General features: G+C 35.8%; 1 protein-coding gene across 2 annotated transcripts in view; it reads right to left on the reverse strand.

Annotated features, from left to right (window-relative positions):
- The window catches only part of PRKG2 (protein kinase cGMP-dependent 2), a 105,849-nt gene that overhangs the window by 55,179 nt on the left and 30,295 nt on the right, over positions 1-20,375 (reverse strand). For both annotated transcript variants that reach the window (XM_074324382.2, XM_019720111.3), the window contains exons 4-8: positions 15,216-15,329; positions 13,923-14,028; positions 10,947-11,010; positions 3,695-3,772; positions 2,106-2,200 (exon numbers count right to left, since the gene is read on the reverse strand). In XM_074324382.2, the coding sequence (XP_074180483.1) occupies positions 2,106-2,200; positions 3,695-3,772; positions 10,947-11,010; positions 13,923-14,028; positions 15,216-15,329 (457 nt within the window). The remainder of the gene's footprint in view (positions 1-2,105; positions 2,201-3,694; positions 3,773-10,946; positions 11,011-13,922; positions 14,029-15,215; positions 15,330-20,375) is intronic.

The raw sequence follows: 20,375 nt of genomic DNA on the forward strand, positions 1-20,375 counted from the left end.
GGCAGAAGAAACCTTGACAGCCCACCACTCCATTCCAAAGAAGTCCCCTATCCACATAACTGGCATCCAGGGACCTTCTGACATGACCCACAGTCCCTACCAACTTTACAGGGTCCTTGCTGGAAGACATCAGTGACAATATTTCAGCTTGATGAGCTCTTAACTTGGGAGCTGGTTAGTTTGTACTCAACTTGTATGTGTGTACATATCTATAGGTATAGAGAAAGATACAGAGATAGATATGACCGTGGATATGGGCCGACTATTTGATTTGTGAATTCAAAAAGAAGAGAGAGGTATGGCATCCTTTTCACCTCTCAGTGTCATCATTTTGACTAGAATATTCTCTGCAAACACTTTGTAAGTATTAGAAGTTTGTAAATACATACATGTTCTTTCATAATAACTGTGTAAGTGCCAAAGATTTATTTTTGCACATAGAATTCTGAAATAACTCTTGGGACTATTTAGTGTCGAATGATGGAAATATACACAATATAAGAAGTATTGAGTCACAGTCAGTGGCCGTAATAAGTGATAGCATAAAAATGCACCAAAATGTAAAAAATATTTGTATCTAACTCTCCTTCTCATTGATTTCTGCTTTATGCTTTTAAATGCTTTGGGGAGTTGGGTCTTTAAATTAAATACAAATTCCCATGTTTCTCATGGGAAAACACTGTGATTGGCTAGCTGCAACATACACCATAAATTATTTCAGATCCAGCAAAACTAGACAGCCTATTTCCTTTCACAAGCTACTTTGACTCTATAGTACATTTATGAAGTTCTCTGCACTTTCAATTTTGAGTTGTTTTGCTTGGAGGTATGAAAAGAATAACCAATAAATCTTAAGAACAAATACATTGATGTCTTGAATAATGACATTACATGATTCTATTCCATAAATGTATTTTATTCTAAACAAAGAAACAATTTATCTATTATTGAAATATGTTCACTACCAGCTAGAAAATGGGAAAGAAAAATTAAACTTGTCTTTAAATTTCATTTTTTAAATTTAAATGGTTTACATGGTTTACATAAGAACCATAACTTATTAAATTTAAATAGTGGATTTTATTTTTAAAATAAGATATCATTTCTAAATAATAAAATTTGTCTGCGTATATTAATTATGAATACTTTTTGTTTGTTCTGTCCTTATGTAATCCTGACATACAAATCAGTGGAACTGAGGCTTTCTAGACAAGAGTTAAGAGGAAGATAAGAGTTAAGAGGAAGATAAGAGAAAATGAAGAGAAATACTTCTCCTTTTTACGAGCATATGCTTTTATTTTACTTATGAAATGAAAGCATTTAGTAATAATATAAATATTAAGGGATTTCGTAACTAATTTCAAGTATTATTTAAAAACATCTGACTCCAAAAGAAGGTATTGCTCAAAACTTTAACTTGATCTTTTAATAAGTTATTTACATTTACAAAAATGTATTTCTTCAGACTTGAGTTTGTTTTCTGAGTTCCAGGAAGTACAAAAATGTCTCCTGAGCCACTTGATTAACCTTTACAAACATTTCTTCCATAAGGCAGATCAACAATAAAAAAACTCATACCTCCAAAGACCTAAGGTTTAGGTAGAAATTTCAAATATAATACATTCTTTTAAGTTGTTGCTAAAACTTGCAAAATGAGTTGATAAAAACTCTTAAGAAAATATAACTTTTGTTATGATGATTAAAAAGCACACAAAATATGTAAAGTCATTATTTGATATTTTTTTAAAGGGAGAAAATAACAATATTTCAAATCCTGGAAATAGGAAAACTCATTCGTAAGGGGAAAATATAATTTTCACTTCTTTAATCTTTTTCTCTCTTTTTTAAACTAAAAGTTCTAAGAGAGCATCTTATTTTCACTAACAAACTTAAGACTTTCCAATTTATTTCCTGTGCAAAAATAGTACACTTATTTCCTGCATAGCAATGAATTATTTTAGACCTCAGTTTATAATTTTTGTTTAATTCCTGGACTTTGGCTACCATTAATTTGGTAGCTCAGTTGTCAAACTCTACATGAGTGGTTGCACATACAAAACAATCCAAGAATTATTTTAGTATGGTATATAAAGTCATGGATTCACCTGATAAGAGCTTTTTCTCCAAAATATTCTCCTTTCTCCAGTGTTTTTATCAGTTGTGGTTGATCATGGCCCTCTGTACTCTGGGTGACTTTTACCTATATGATGTCAAACAATTAAAAAGAGAAAGAAGAAAAAGAAAGAATCAGCTCTATACAAAATTGACTAAACAAGGAAAAAGACAGCCCTTGTTTAATTTTGCAGTAGTTAGGACAATATGGATGGGCTGAGAAATTCTGTGATTTAACACGATCAAATGACTTCTTCTGTAAGAGGAAGATGCTCCTTTCAAACCCCACCTTCCAATGTTAAAAATATTTATGTGAATCCAGTTAATCCTTCCTAAGGATCCTCAAAGCAAATAACTGTCCTGTAGGAACTTTGATTGTTTCAAAACGCCAAACAGAGTTGACAAATTAATCAAGAACAAGGCTGTGTATCAGGAATTCTGACTTTGTTATTTACAATTGACTCGCTGAATGAAAAATGTGGATGTGGAGAAGGGTCCATACACTTTCATGGGTCATTGTAGTCCACAGTCCAGAAAGGTTTAAGAACCCCCATGTTAAAGCCAAACAAAAACTTCAATATTCCTTGTTTGTGGCTAGAATTATTCCAGTTCAACGTGGTAACAAGGGTTGCTTTATGCTGATTAGAAATTCTGATTAGCATTTATCAAAGTCACAATGAATTAAAAAAAAATTTAATGCAATTTGTTTATTAGCCAGAATTCTTTCAAAGCATGGGGTCCAGGTTGGGGAGAAATGATAAAAGTGTTTCTCAGTGTTAAAGAGTTTCTGAAATTTGAAACTATTTTGTTAATTTTTTTTCCTTCACTGGGGGCCCAGTTCAAAGTTCAACCACAAACCGCTTTACAAAGGGCAGTGCCTGACTCTTTGATGATAAAATTTTCCGTGAAAGAAAGAACATTTGTAAAAGTCTGACAGTTTATAGACACAGGTGCTCAAGATTTTACTGTCTTTCAGTATTTGACAAATGCTTTTTTATCTCCAAGGACCATTGTAAAGAGTCAACATGCGATCCACTCAATACCTAGGTAAAGACAAAGATCTACTGCATATATTAGTATAAAATTTTCATCAGCAGCTAAATCAACTTGAGCTATCGTATATGAATTAAAGTCCTGAGCCAAACTGTCCTATAGCTCGATGCCTGCCCATTGCTGTCTGCAATTGCCGAGTCCTTTCTCTTCTACCAGCTGCTTGTTGTAGCTGATGGATGGGAAAATATTCCAGCCCTGATCTTGGACCCTGGGGCTAGTAGAAAATCACACACTCACAGCTAGAAGGGGCCTTAGAAATAATCCAGTCATTTTATACACAATGAAATGAGGTCCCAAAAAATCAAAGTGACCTCCCAAGGTCACTAGGAAGTTACTGTCTCAGCTGGAACCCATCACAAGTCTCCTATGTCCCCAAACCCAGCGCTCAGACCAAACCCCACCAGATTCTTCTGAACAGAAGCACCGTTACCTGTTCAGTGCAGACTTCTCATACCACAATGCAGAGCACTGCTGCATTTATGGAAAGCTGATTTGGAAAGACTTTTTGAAGTAAGTAAATAATATTTACCTTTCCTTTGGCTAAAATGAAAAAGGTACTTCCTTCCTCGCCCTCTCGTATAATATAATCTCCTTTGTCATAGTATTCCTATTGGGATGAGAGGGAAAAAAAGGTTAGATCCAGTGGAGACGCACCGAAGAAGACCTACATGAAAGAGAACTTATCGTGTCTTTAAAATGATCATTCACATCTGTCTCTTTTACTTTTTGGGATTGTATCTGCAACCTTGAACACTGCAGTCATAAGCTGTGGATTTTTGTTTTATTATCTGTGTTTATGTTTATGTTTCACAGAAAAAAAAATCACCTGGAATGCTGAATTTCAGGCATGGAGACTGAAAACATGAAGAGAAATGACAGCAGAGCAATAATCACTGATATACAGGTGGCTTTCACCTAAATAATCTAAATATAAACTGCCTAGTGATCTCCAACAGTCTGATACTAGGTCTAAAGTTTAAAAGAAGAACAAAGAGTTCAAAACAAGAACAAATGATCATCTAATAAACTGAAAATATTATCCCCAATGGCTATTAGGAGTATCAGCCTCCATTTCTAATTCCTTGATGAGCAAAGGTTGGGAAAATTCTACACACACAGTAAGTAGCTCTTTCATATGGATTTTTCACAAAGATTTATCATTATAAAAGATTGACAATAGATTTTTTTACATGTAAATTGTGTTCTTCCGTGTAGGTTTAGCCAAATGAAATCTCAAACTGTTACTTTTTTCTTTGTTTCCCTCCTATATGTGTGTATAACGAAAGAATTCTTGGGTAAGAAAAATTCATCCACCTGCCAGACCAAAAGAGCAATTCAGTCTCTTAGAGAACAAAAGATGGATTAAATTGTCCACCCCTACTTTACTTTAATGTGATTCTGTCTCAAAGTCACAGAACTAAAAAAGATCTATCTCTTCATCATTTATACAAGCAATAATGGGCTTAATTTTTTTAATAGGTAGAGTTAACAACTATAGTTAAGAACTGTCTCTTCTTTTTCTTTTAGACTTGAAAGTAAAATTCAAACAAAACTACTTTTGTGTCTACTATATTTCAATATATTTTTGGTCATTAATTCTCAAATCCTTTTTCCATTTATGGAATCAATATTATTCCTAATACTATTAAACATACCTTTTATTTACATAGCACTATGTACACTTTATGATACATTTAAACCTCTTATGGAAGGAAGCATAATATCTTAGGGGACAAATTACTTTGAAGCCAAACAGTTCTAGATTCAAATCCCAGTTCTGCTTTGAATTTCACTTCCATCAATCCATGAAGTTCAAATAAGAACATTTACGTAAAGATTTAGAGAACAGAAGCACACTAGCTTTCTGTTGCTGGTGAAACAAATAACCACACTTAGTGGCTTAAAACAACACCCATTTATTGCGTCTGTGGGTCACAGTGTCCAGACACAGTGTGGCTCAACTGGACTTCTCCGTGTTGGGTCACTCAGGACTGAATTCAGAGTGTTAGCAGGGCTGTGCTCCTTTCTGGAAAATCTGGGAGGAAATCCACTTTCAAGCTTTATCAGGTTGCTGGCAGAATTCAGTTCCCTGTGGTTTTAGGATAAGGTCCCATTTCCATGCTGTCAGCTGGGGGGTACCATTTCCATGCTGACTGCCCCTTAGTTCCTAGAGGCCTCTGTGCACATAATCCTTGCACAGAGCACCCTAAATTTCAGAACTAGCAATGGCGCGGGGAATTCTCCTTCTACTTAGAATCTCTCTGACTTTCACTTCTGCTGCATCTCTCTGACACGAGTCAGAAAAAATTCCTGGCACTTGAGGGCTCATGGAATTGTATTTGGCCCGCTGAAATAATTCAGGATAATCTTCCTATTTCAAGGTCCAAAACCTTAACTACATCTGAAAAGTCCCTTTTGCCATGTAACATAACATATTCACACATTCCAGGGATCAAGGCCTGGACATTTTGGGGGGATCCATTCTGTCCACCACAATAAGACAATTAAAGACAATGTTTTTGAAGCATTAAAAGCATCTGAAACAGTAAATATTCAATGTTTGCCTTATTAAGGAGGATGATAATGGTTTGCTTAGCTGTTCCTTAAATCTTCTGGATCTCAGTCTCCTTTTCTGTAAAATTAATACTGTATTATTTACAGTATACTATTTGTACAGTATACAGTAATACTATTTAAAGGCTAGGTGAGATACTGTATCTGAAGTACCTGAGGGCACATTTGGTACATACAAGGCACCTAATGACTGTGAATTCCCATGAAAGAGGCTGTGAGCTGGTCACCAAAATCTCCCACAGGAAATCATACTCCCCAGCCTCCCTGCTGTGGCCACATGATTAACTTCTAGTTAAAAGAATCTGAGCAGCAGTGATGTGCTATCCCCATGCCAGGCCCATGAACCGTTTCAGGCATGCGTCTCCATACTTTCCCCCCCACTCATAATGGCATGGCCCAAAGAGATCCTGGAAGAGGGGCCATGTTGAAAATGGCAGAGGAGCCATCAGCTTGGGTTCCTGAATGACTCTTTGGAACCAACGGGGACCATCCTCCTTGGACTATACTACTTAAGCAAGGGACAATCTTTTATTTTAGTTGGCAAATAATATTTTGTGTCCTTTGCATCACAGTTTGCTTACTCCAACTCTTTATTCTTTCTGACTTGTTTCTTTATCACAACAAACAAACTCCATTTCACAGTTGAGATGACTATGACCCTTGGAGGTGAAGTGAATGACTAAGCCACCACAGTCCAGGCATCTTCATTACGTAGCTAATGTTCAATTCTCTTCACTAAAACTGCTGGTGTCACATGAGATGTTCCTGTTTCAGGCTGCTCTTCAAGTCTCTCCTGTTCCTATCTCAATCTGTGTCCCCGTTACTACACAGAGCAGAGGAATGTGGAGAATTACTCAAGTGCTGTTAGGTTGTTCTTCAGTTATTGTAAAGACTTCTTTGGTGTGTGTAGATATGCGACTTTAATTCCTGTCACACTAGTTAAAAGGGAGAAGCTTGAAAGGGAACAGTGAGAAACAGCTTTGTTGTTTCCTAAGGAGCAACCTTCCTAGTGGTATTTTTTCCAGGAGTGATTCTTTGTCACCCAAAACCATGGAAGGAAGATAAATAATACCTCCCAGTGTGTTGACAGTAACTTCATAGATCAGAAAAGGTTGTGGATGTAGGTCAGACCAAAAATATATAGTGGTAAGTACTGGCTATGATGCTAGACTGGCCAGTGTTTGTCAAGTGGGGAGTGCAGCCAGTCTAGCCAGGGTAGTCACCAAGACCAAAAAGAGAAATGCAAACAGTGTGGTTATTGTCCTGTGGTTACGTTGCAAAGGGGTCCCTTAGCGGACCAAGAAGCCATAGGCCTTATCCTGTGGAGCAATGGTTTTCAAGCATTTTTCACTCTGACCTACTACAGTGAGAAATACATTTTACATGTACGCCCAAATACACACGTCTGTTATGCACACATACAGACATTTGTATAAAATGGAAACATATTTCAAAACAATATTTATACTTACTACTCTGATATAAAAAAAAAGTTCCTCTAATTTGGTTTCATGACCTACTCATGAGTTGTGACCCACATTCTGAAAAAGATATTTTAAAAGAAGATGTCTAGAAATCTGAAGAGTAGCTGCTGAGTGTATGGCAAAAGAAAGAAAGTAAGGAACTAATTCCAGGACAGACTGAGAGGTAGAGATCAGAAAACAACTATACAAACAGTGACAGCTAAAGATGGAAAGATTTTTTTTTTTTCCCTGTAAAGAAAATGCTCATTCTATGACAGTCTAACAAAATGCTAGAGGCTGAGTGCCTTTAAATAGAAAACATAAAACCAGAAGAAAAACCCAAGGTGATGGAGGACAAAGACAAAGAAGCAAGCCTGTGAATTCCTTAGAGCCTTTAGGGTATGGCTAGAAATCTTCATTACAAAGAAGTATTGATGATATACAATCAGATGTAAAACATGGACACACACACACACACACACACACACACACACACTGTGCACCATGTGACTTTGTACTCAAGTTGGTTGCTTAAAAAACTGTATACACTTATTTGGGTTGTTACCAGAGATGTTTTGTTTGCCCAAGTACAATACTTAAAATAACTTAGGAATTTTAAAGCAAACACACCTGGACCAGAGGACCCTATGAGCCATAATTTAGTACCTGATTGTCAAATTCCAAGGAACCAGAACGTACAAAATGAAAACCAACAGAAATTCCTCTGATTTGGGTGGGCCAAAGGAATAGAATTCTGAACTTAAAGCATTGAAATAATCCCTGGAGATGAGGCCCACCACCCCCTTATTTTGCAGACGAGAAGACACAAATGCCCACCACAATTAACTGACAGCTGCTAGTGACAGAGGCTTGATCACAAACCCCAATCACTGGACTTTGGACAAGTGGACTTTCTACAACCCCCAGCTGCCCCACCTTTAACCAAGAGGACCATAAACTGTGGCAAAAGCCACAATTATCTCAACTTTCGTATGGCTCTGTATTTAATCATTAAAATAAGAAAGATCCTCTGGCTTAGCCCACAGTTAGCAGGAACTGTAAGAAAAGCTACACTTTTAAAAAATGATTTAAAAAGAAAAAAGGAAAATTCCCGAAGAAAGAGAGAGACTGCAGCAAACTCTACATATAGATGTGTATTCTATTCATCACTTTGAACTAGTGCTTCTCAAACTTCAATAAACATAAGGATTGCATAGTTAAAATTTTTAGATGTGGATTTCTGGGCCCCTTCTCCACCAGAGCTTTCTGATTCAGTAAGTGTGAGGTGGTACCTGGGCATCCGCCTTACAAGCAGCACCAAAGGTAATCTGAGCAAGGGCAAGGACCTTCCACACTACCCCACCCCCACCCCACTCCACCACACCGCCAGTTTTGTGAAAGATGACATGCCAGTGTCAGAGTCACAGCACAGAGGGTCACTGAGTCAAATAGCAAAGCTCTGTAACAAAGAGTTAGGTGACTTTTCCATCAACCACACAGTCAAATCCCATGCTTCCTGGGATGATCACCACGAATGGAAGCAGAAACACTTTTCACTCTTGTCTTTTGTACTTCACAACTGTCAGGTTCAGACGTCACATTATCATTAATAGTTGCAGTGCATTCAAAATCTATATCATGCTTTCTGATGTTCGCTAATAACTCTAGAGCACACCAATGAATGTGTTGGTAGTGTTTGCACTCTCCTTCTTCCATCAGAACACGAGAAGAAGCTTAAAGGTGACCACGTCTGCTTCTAGGACTGAATGTTCTGGGTTACTTAAGCTAAAGCAAGAAATGCTACTGGACCACTACACAATTGGGGCCATTTGGTCTAGGAGTTCAACAGTCAAAGTCTTAACAAACACACAGATCCTCTTACCCCGCCCCACACAAACATTTTAAAAACTCCCAGATCAACTCCAAACAGCATGGCAGATTCAGCCTGTTTTTCTCAAAAATTATGGAGCCAGTGCAGTTTGTGGCACAGCTGGTCCTGTAACTCACTGGGGTGGCATTCTGTCACAGCTCGGATGCATTAGTGATTGGCTGTTGTCAGGACCCTGTTGATGGGTCATTAATACAAGCTATGCTGGTAAATACTGTGCTTTTCTTAGCTCTAAGTAGACCCCATCACTCCCTTGTTAATCACTTTCTCACATTTGGGAATTTTCACACGTTACAGAGTCGCATTTGTTTGCCAGGTATGAATAAAGAGTCCTTTATAAACTGTGCTGCTGTCTGCAAATGCTGAAATATAGTAAAGCCTTTCTAGGGTTTTTAAAAGATGAGACTTTCAAACTCAAATTGTGTGTTAATTAATACTGGAGCAGGGCCCCCATCTATATATTCTGTAGCTGTTGCCTGTGGCTGCTATAAATATGTTTAATTTACCATTTATTTTTAATGATACTACATTTTAATATTTGCTGTCAGCATGGAATTCCCCTCTGGTGAATCTACTCTATTAGTATTATATTAAAAACAGATTTCCTCAGTTAACAAAAAAAAATAGAGAGCCTCTCCAGCTTTAAAAAGAAGAACGACACTCTCAGAAATTAGGATGAATTATTAATTTGTAACATCTGTGATTGGGTTAGGTTACATTGGGAAAATCCCAAGAGATGCAGGGCAAGCAGTCCTCTTGAAAATGACTTCATATATGAACGCTCTTGGGACACAAGGCCAGGCACTGTGTCATCATGGCCTGTCCTTGATAAGCTGCTGGATGGGGTCCATGAATTGTAAGTGGAAACATTACTGGTGTCACTTACACTTGCGGATAAAATGGTCAGTGCTCCCTTCTCAACACATATTAGTTTACATTGCATATTGTGATTGACAGAGGCATAAATCTGTCAACAATCAGTCTCGCCGGTTTTTTTTGTTGTTTTTTTGTTTTTTCTCCCGCTGAGAACAGCTTTATAAAAGCTTAGAGTCTATATGTGACTCCTTTACAATGCCTTACCGCCTTTAAATTCCGGAAAAGCCATTTTGGTTTCAATGAAATTGACCTCCAACAAAGTTAGGGAGAGGTTATTCGCTTTGAATTTTAACCTCTGACATCTGAAGAGGTTTTCATATAATGCATATCATTAGAATCCAAGGTACATGTCATAAAAGCATTATTCACAAAAAGACTTGACCAGTCTTGGACTAGAACCAACCATCTGGGTGATGCCTAATATAATAGAAGTTTTTGAACACATTCCAACATGCCATTTTCCCTTAGATTTAAAATAGGTAAAGTGCTTCTTAAATGCAGTGTTTCTTTGTTTTTGTTTTTGTTTTCCTAATGTTGTTTCATGGACTAGAGTTTTCAAGTATGATTCAAAAGTCTGTCACCAAAAGCCCCAATATCCCTTTCTCTACTCCATTTCCTAATTATGCACCACTGACTCCTTTATATTATGAGAACACTGTAAGAGATTGTGAAGTTAATCACAGAAAATCAAATGCTTCTTAAGGCAGATTAGTTTTATAAAATATACTAAAAAGATTAAAATATGTAAATCAAATGCCATTTTGCACATGCAAATCCAACTTCCTTTTATACATTTCAGAAGAGTCGCCTAAAGCCATCCCAATCCCTTAATTTAGTATGAATTGGCCTAACGTTTTTTACAGTAGAAAAAGTCTCCTGGTCTCTGTAGACTGGCAATGTACCATCTTTTCCTTTTTATTTATCTACAATGCTAATGGTGGCTCTTAACAAAATGTATTTTTTGCTTTTAAATTTCTTACCACTTCTAAACAGTCAATGATCTTGGTTAACTTGTCTTCAGGTAAATTCTTCAGCAAGGATACACTTCAAAATGAAAAAGAAACATTTATTTCATTATCTTCCTGAATTAAATTCTAAATACAAATGTATATGTAATTCAAAAATCCTTACATGCATTTAAAAAGGCACTTTAATTTTTCCAAAGTAAACCTCCAAATTTATCACACATAAATAACTGAATTTCAAATGCATTGAAATTATATAAACACATATAATCACAGATATTTATCATAGGCAAATAAAAATAGTAAGATACTGTAAAGGGAAAAAATAAAATTTTGTCTGTTCAGGGAAAAAACATTTTACATTTATTGATGGTTTTCAAAGTGAATCACTTCCGGATACATGTTTCTCTCAACATCTCAATACCTCTTTTATTAGCTTGGGTGAAGAGCTCTGCTTCCAGAAGAGGATCAGATTTTCATCTAAATCTTTATAATTAAGTGAAGACTGAATCCAGGGGGAAATGCAGGAATCAGCATGGAAATGATCTTTGATTATTAGTCATACTATCCTCTCTTTTAAAATTAATGATATCCAGAGGTATGTAATAGAAACACTTTTACAAATAATAATAATAATATAAATAGAATGAAATAGAATATTGAAACTATTTGGAAAAAAACCAGAAATTCCACTCAGTATGATTAACCAATCAATGTGATATAAATTATTCTATTAGAGAAATTTCTTCTCCACTTTCCCCATTTTTACTCAGGACTGTTCATAGAATTTCTATAAGACAAATACATCTTTCTTACCATCTAAAATTTGGCATGCCTAAGGAAAAAATGATGCTACTCCAAATATACATGATTGAATCTGATTTTTGAAAAGAGAGCTCCAGACTGACCCTTGCACATGTGCGCCAGCAGACGTGTATAAGAATGTCTGTAATTGCCAAAAACTGGAACCCTCCCCCTTCCCGCCCATCAGTGGGAGGGCAGATAAACGCACTGTGGTAGAATCAGATAACAGAACTCTACAAGAGAAAAATGACTGAACTAACCAAACTGATGAATCTTAAAAAAAAAAAAAAAATGAAGTTGCAAGAATAACACCATTTTTATAAAGTTGAAAAATAGGCTAACTCAAGCTATAGGCAAAATAATAAAGAATACCAAGGGAATGATTAGTACGAAACTTAGTAGAATATAGACTACCCCAAGGAGAGTCTTCTTGGTGTACTCCTGTACTATGTATCTTCTATATACATCACATACTTCATAATAAGAAGATATAAATGGGAAAAAGAAAGAGCTTACGGTGTATTATGAAACAAAGAGAATGTCTTTCTCTAATAAGTCTCCCTATCTATAAAAAGGTAAAAGGGTAACCAGATTTTGTCACTGGTTAACATGACCTTTCTGAAAGATCTACTTCTAGTTCACACTGGAATCTACAACGCTAGTGAAAATTCTCCCCTGGAAATGAATACCTTTGGAGACTGGTGAGGAAATTGATGGGAGGAAAACTCTTTTGTCTATTTCCCCTCTATGAAAGCAGACAGCAGGTTTGTCTTGTTCACCATGGAACCCGCAATGTTAGGACTTGGCAGTGTTTGTCGAATGAATGCAGGAATGAGATAACAAAAGGAAGGAAGGAAAGAAAAAAGAAAGGAAGGAAGACGTACTAGTAAATTCTCTCAGCTCCTTCCAGTAAGACAGAACATACTAGACTCCAAGGGAAGGAACAGCTATACCTAGAGGTTCAGGTTTTGACTTTACACATTAAAATGCAACCCCCAGCACTAGTTTATTTATTTATCCCTTTTTGCCCTTGCGTAAGTGTGGTTCATTAGCTTTAAATGCTGACCTGCATTGCTCAGTTGTTGGATTTTGACATAACCTATACTCAGGTAGACCTCAAATTGCTAAGGCATTGGTTGGCATAAAGGTAAGGCACCAGCTTGTCAAAACTGCAGCTCTCTGCCAGGAGCTATTATTGACTTTGGGGGAGTAAATCAGCAAGATTCTATGTGAGAAACCTTAACATCTACAATGTTCCACTGATTAACATGTGTTCATTCAATAGGTACTGAGTCTTCCCTCTATGCAAAGCACTGTACAGCCCTAAAATCATTGGCTCTGCAGGCTAGCTCTGCGTGCAAGAGAAAATCGTTATGCTTATAAAGAACTTAGAATTTATTTTTGGAAACTGTGAGGTATTTTCTTATTGTTACCACTTATCATAGATAACAGTTCATTACAGTATGTATTACAACTTCGGAGACTGTCAAAACTCCCACAAAAGAGACAGAAATAGTTGAAATAGGGAACTTATACTTTCTAAAAACATTTTTAATGTGGGACTAACTTTTCAGTTACATAGGTATTTGATGCTCTATAATATGATGCTTCCAAATAGTTGGGGGTATAGAACAGTTCACAAAATGAGCATGTTCCAAGGATCCGTGCCATCAGGGCAAGCACAGTACCATTGTGGCATGTTAATCTGCCACAAATATAGTAATCTGGAAGATGGTGTATCTATGCAAATGAGAAATAAAATGTCTCAGGTAAAGCAAGTAAGGATAGCAAAATAAATTAATGTTAATATTATTCTAAGCAAAGCATTATTAGAAAGATTATCTTTTGTTATCTTCTCCCAAAATATAGAGTACCTTTCAAAGTCAACTGGGCAACCCCAGGAGAATATTTTTGGATTTTTGGCGCACTTTTCTACACTATATGCAATGACTCCATCAATACAAGGGCAAAATTAGCAGGATAAATAAATCATGGCACAAGGCTAATGGGAATTAAATATAAAATTTTACATATAGTGGCATTTACTGTAAGGGAATACTTCTGGTTTAATCATGTGGAAAATGCTTAAGTAAGAGAAGCTATAGTGAAGAAATTATTCTAATAAAACCAACATATCCACAATAGGCTATACCATCTCTTCTCTTTCTACCAATGTGTTAGCCTTACCTTCTGAGGAAGTTTCTGTATTGTTCATCTCTAGCTTGAGCTGTCCTTCTCATTATGTTCTGGAATACCTCTCGATCTAGTGCCCAAGTTTTAACATTGGTGATAGCTTTAGGAGAGAAAAAAAAAATCAAGAAAATAATAAAATACCATGTTTCCTCCCATTAAGAAAACATCGAAAAATGTTAATAATTTTTTTATGTTCTCATAAAATAAAATTTCTTGGGAAAAATGCATTATTTAAACATGCAAATGAAAGGAAGTAGTGATGTAAATAGTGGGTAATTTTATACAATCATTTTTGGCTTTCATATGAACCATGGTTTGGAAGTGAGTAGCAAAAGATTTCCTTTCTAATTATGTTTTACTTAGGATGATATTAAAATTACTTTGCAATTCCCAATTATGCACGACATCATCAGGATGTATTTCAGATTTGTGCTGTGATACAAGAGAAAGCCAGCCAGCCTGGAGCTAATCCAGACAGTGAAGAATTCACAAGCAAATAATTGAAAGTTAAAGTTCACTGCGTGTATGAGTGTCTTTTTGTGTCATTTAGGCATGGTAGCTAAAGAAAGCCAATATATTTTAAGGATCTCTGAGTGAATTAGAATTATCTTAACATTCTTGTTAAAAATGCAGATCCTTAAGCCCCATTGCCAGAGACCTGATTCAGGTTTGAAGTGAAGCCCTGAATCTAAATTTTTATCAAACACTGCAGCAAAGCTGAGACACATAACCCAGTCCCAAACACTGAGAAACACCACATCTAAGTAATTCAGAAGAAAACCTAAGATTAAATAAAGTCAAAACAGGAACTTTAAGGAGAAACAATTAAACTAATCTCAACAATTATTCATGAAAATTCTCATTAACTAATTCACATCTCTTTTGACATTTATACATTTTCACTGGTTTAATTAATTTTTTTCATTTATAATATGGTCAGAACCTCATAGAGAATGGAAAGCAAACATTCTGGATGAGCCTAAGGCAGATGTCTATACAGTAACAAGTGAAATGGCAATTAAGACAAATACTGGAATTATTCGGTTTAAAGACATGTTTCATATTTTATATACAGGTATCTGATGGAAAAGTTCTTTTAAACTTGAATTATTTAGACAAGTTCTTTAATGAAAATCCTTTTATAAGCATAGTATTGCAACTGTTAACAAGAGCATATGGGACACAATGGGAGACAAAAAGATTAAATCAGGGTGCAAGAGTAACTGAATTAGGCTATCCTTAACATTGTGTAACAATTCCAAAATATAGCATTTCATCTCCTGTTACCTTTCACAGAAGCGGTCCTTGTACAGTTGTATAAAATGGCTAGTTCCCCAAATGTGGTCCACATAGGGATGGCTGATAGCAATTTCTCACCTTGGAACACCTCTAATCGGCCCTCTATCAAGTAGAATTTAAAAAAGAAAAAGAAACAAAGAATACAGTTATCTTATGATTCTCATGATAATAAAGTGGGTAAGAGTGCAGACTGAAACCAGCTCTGCCACACTATTAGCTGGTTCTCCTTGAGAGAGTTACCCTCTCTGCCTGAGGTTCCTTGTCGATAATGGGGATAATACTAATATTTACTTTATGCACTTGTTGTCAGATATGAATAAGTTACTATAGGAACGTAGAGCGATGGCTAGCAGAGTAAATGCCATGTACGTGTTAGCTATTGTTAACATTATCATTGTTACAAAATTCTTTCTCTGGAGCAGTGGATGCCAAGTGTCTTACTTAAAATTCACTCAGTCCCATGAAAAATGTAGCACATGAAATGACTTCTCTTGTATAAGAAACACAATTAACGTATGTCTTGAAAACATAGCACAGCTGTTCACACTGACAGAGGGATGAATCGTCATGACTGCGAAGTGCACTGGCCCTGCAGTCAGGCTGCCTGACCCGGACTAGTCATTGGCTGTGTGCTTTGGGCAAGTTAGTTTCCTATGCCCCAGTGGTTGTCTAACCCCTCATTCAGTGAAATGAACTAATAAGTGGAAGTCACTAAAAAGAGTGCTTGAGGAAGACAATATCAAGTAAAGGAGAAGACAAACCACAGACTGGGCGAAATATGTTTACAAAAGACACATCTGATAAAGGACTGTTGTACAAAATATACAAAGAACTCCTAAAATTCAACAACAAGAAAACAAACAACCCAGCTGAAAAATGGGCCAAAGGCCTTTAACAGACACTCACCAAAGAAGATATACAGATGTCAAATAAGCCTATGAAAAGATGTTCCACGGCATATGTTATCAGGGAAACGCCGATTAAAATAATGAGATAACCACACTAATTAGAATGGCTAAAATCCAGAAAATGGACAACACCAAATGCTAGCAAGGATGTGGAGCAACAGGAACACTCATACATTGTTGGTGGAAACGCAAAGTGGTACAGCCCTTTTGGAAGAGAGTTTGGCAGTTTCTTACAAAAACGAAACATATTCTTACCATACTCCTTGGTATTGACCCAAAAGAACTGAAAACTTATGTCCACACAGAAACCTGCACATGGATTTTTATGGCAGCTCAACCATAATTGTCAAAACTTGAAAGCAACCAAAATGTTCTCCAGTGGGTGAATGGATAAATAAACTGTAATACATCCAGACAATGGAACATTATTCAGCGCTAAAAAGAAATGAGCTATCAAATCATGAAAAGACATTGAGGAATCTTAAATGCATATTACTAAGTGAAAGAAGCCAATCTGAAAAGGCTACATACTGTTTAATTCCAACTGTATATGACACTTTAGAAAATGAAAAACGATGGAGAAAATAAAAAAATCAGTGGTTGTCAGAGGTGAGGTGAGAGAAGATGAATAAGCAGAGTACAGAGGATTTTTAGGACAATGAAAATGCTCTGTATGATATTATAATGAACAATATATATCATTATATGTTTGTTTAAACCTATAGAATGAACCCTAAGATGAACTATGAACTTTGGGAGATTATAATGTGTCAATATAGTACCATCCTTGGTATAAATAGATTAAAAAAAATAAATAATAAGTAAATAAATAACTTTTTTTTTTAAATGTACCACTCTGGTGAGTTATGTTGATAATAGGAGAAGCTATGAATGTGTGGGAGCAGGGGATATATGAGAAATCTCTATATCTCCCTCTCAATTTTGTTGTAACACTAAAACTACTCTTAAAAAATTAAAATTTTATAAAAAATAAAAAGAAGACTGTTTAACACTAATCTTTATTTAGGCAAAGGTTGGGGGAAGGAGATGCAGTACTTCAGGCAACCTCACAATTCTTTTTACCCTGGAAATTCTATTCTCCTTTCCCATTGAACAAAGGCAAATAAAACCTTACCTAATCAAAATCATACGCAAAAAAGATGTATTCTTAAAGGAAAACAAATGGTGGAGTTATTCTCTTTGCCTTGAAAAATTTCCTCCTAATTCACCATGAAGTGGCTCTGGATGGCCTCTGTCCATCTATCTATTCATTCAACAAATCTGATGTGAGCACCTGTGTTCTACCAGGAACTGGTCCAGGTGCCGAAGAGACAGGGTGGACAAAACAGAAAAGATCCTGGTTCTGGTGGAACTTAATATTCTAATAATAAACAAAGTCTGTTTTGGTTCCAAATCCTACAAATTAGATATGAAAAATTTAATAGTTTCTCATTACAACTAAATTAAATTCAATTGAAATCACTTAATGGGACTGTCAAGTTGGTGTCATGGATCTTAATGCATTCCAATTTTTTTTTTCCTAATTGGTTATGGCTGATAGGTCTTGGCTGATCGGACTGAAAAAATATATGCAATATCAAACATTTAAGCTAAATATAATTGACTATTTGCTATTCATTCGATATTTTATAAAGGGAATATTTTTAATTAACAAATCAATTTGCTCAATCAATTAAATCAGGCAATTCACTCCTTAGATAACACCATAATTAATTCAAATAAAAAACTATCCATTTTCATTTTCATGTGTGCCATAGCCTTGATTTGAATGACCGTATTAACGCTCACTTCTGATCAAGTCTTTCATTGGAATTACTGACTGGCAAGGAACAAGATGGGCTGACGTGAGTTTCTCACCCTTTCTTAGCAGGTTCCATACATATTTCTTGACTTAATGATCTATCTTCTCTTGCCAGAATGTTCTAATGTTGCTAAAGTAAGAGTGAAATGGCCAAGAAAAAAAATAAAAGAGGGACAAATTGTTCTGGATCACCTGCCGTAGAAAATGGAAGGCTGGCTAAATTAAGACTATAATCCACTTCTTGGGTAAAACAACTACTTGGGAATGACTATAATTTTAAGAGTGCCTACACAGATGTAGATGGAAAACAATAAACCAATAATTATGAAACTGGGTTGTTTAAAAAACCAAAAGTATATAAAAAAAACCAAAGTATATAAAAACAATCTTCTATAACCAAGATTACTCTACCCAGAAAAGCTATCATTTAGAATTGAAGGACAGATAAAGAGCTTCCCAGACAAGAAAAAGCTAAAGGAGTTCATCACAACCTAACTGGTATTACAAGGAATCTTAGAGGGACTTCTTTAAGATCCCCCCAAAAATATGAATAACAAAATGGCAATAACTATATATTTATCAATAATTACTTTAAATGGAAATGGGTTAAATGCTCCAATCAAAAGATAGGGTGGCTGAATGGATAAGAAAATAAAACCCTTACATGTGCTGCCTACGAGAGACTCTCTTCAGATCAAAAGACACACACGGACTGAAAGTAAAGGGATAGGAAAAAGATATTTCATGAAAATGGAAATGGAGAGAAATAAAAGCTAGGGTAGCAATGCTTATATCAGACAAAATAGACTTTAAAACAAAGACTATAACAAGAGACAAAGAAGGACCCAGTAATCCCACTTCTGGATACTTATCTGAGAAACCCACAATGCTATTTTGAGGGGACATGTGCATCCATATATTCATTACAGCACTGTTTACAACAGCCAAGATGTGGAGGCAGCCTGGGTGTCTGTCGATGGATGTATGGAGAAAGACAGGTGGTACACATATACAATGAGATATTGCTCGGCCATGGAAGGGGATGAGTTCTCACCATCTGTGGGGGTATGAATGGACCTGGAGGGTATTGGGCTGAGTGGAGTGTAAGACAGAGAAAGACAGATGCAATGTGATTTCACTTATACGTGGACTCTAAAGAACAAAACAAAACAAACAAACAAAACAGAGACAAACTCATAGATACAGAGAACATTTTATTGATTGCCAGATGGGAGAGGGACGGGAGCGGGGTGAAAAATGGGAAGGAATTAAGAAATATAAATTGGTAGTTACAAAGTAGTCATGGGAATGTAGGGTACAGCATAAGGAATAGAGTCAATAATATTGTAATAACAACTATGTATGGTGTCAGATGGGTACTAGATTTATTGGGGTGATAGATGAAACGGGATTTCGGGAACACAGTGAGAAACATGAAGGTATTAAGAAGTAGAAATTGGTAGTTACAAGATAGTCACGAAGATGTAAAGTAAAGCATAAGAAATATAGTCAATAATATGTAATGTATAGTGCCAGATGGGTACTAGACTAGTCAGGGGGATCACTTTTAAATTATATAAATATCTAACGACTATACTGTATACCTGAAATTAATATAAAATAATATTGAATGTCAACTGAAATTGAAAAATTAAAAGGGAGGGGAAGGAAAAGGAGAAACAAGAGGTTCAAATTTCCAGGTATGGAACAAATGTCATGGGGATGTAATGTACAGCGTAGGAAATATAGTCAATAATATTGTGATAACGTAGTACGGTGTCAGATGGTTGCTGGACTTACCATGGTGATTACTTCTTTAAGTATATAAATGCTAAACAACTACGGTGTACACTTGAAACTAATATAATGTTTTATGTTAGCTATATTTTAATTAAAATCTTTTTAAAAATAAATAAAAACAATCTTTTATATACTATGAATAGAATAATACATGTTTATTAATTTTTTTTTGGATAGACAACTTCTGCCCCACACTTAAGACCCCAAGTAAACAAGAATCATAAAAGCATTGCTTAAGAAGTGGCAAGATCTTTGAATTAACACTTGTTCACTGGAACATGCCAAACTCAGAGCCTAACTGTAAAAAGTGACTTTCTGTAAACTAAACATCACCCATCACATTAATGTTAACTTAAATTTTATTAGTCTGTAATTTTAGTTAATATGCAGCTTGTACATTTATTCTGGTGTTCATGTTGTTTAAGAGATATGTGTAAACGAGCTTGTATTATGTTTGTATAAGTTTATTGCAAGGCTATAATAAAAGTAATTTTTAAATGAATTAAAAAAAAAAAAAAAAAGCATTGCTTAGATTGCCAGGAACTGTAATGCAAAACAGAAGGCCACGCACATCTCAGGTTACCACTCCATCTGGGTAAACCAGTTTAACTTTTTCCT

Source organism: Rhinolophus sinicus, chromosome 1, assembly GCF_057876585.1.
Source record: "Rhinolophus sinicus isolate RSI-liver-muscle chromosome 1, RSI-T2T, whole genome shotgun sequence".
NCBI lineage: Eukaryota > Metazoa > Chordata > Mammalia > Chiroptera > Rhinolophidae > Rhinolophus > Rhinolophus sinicus.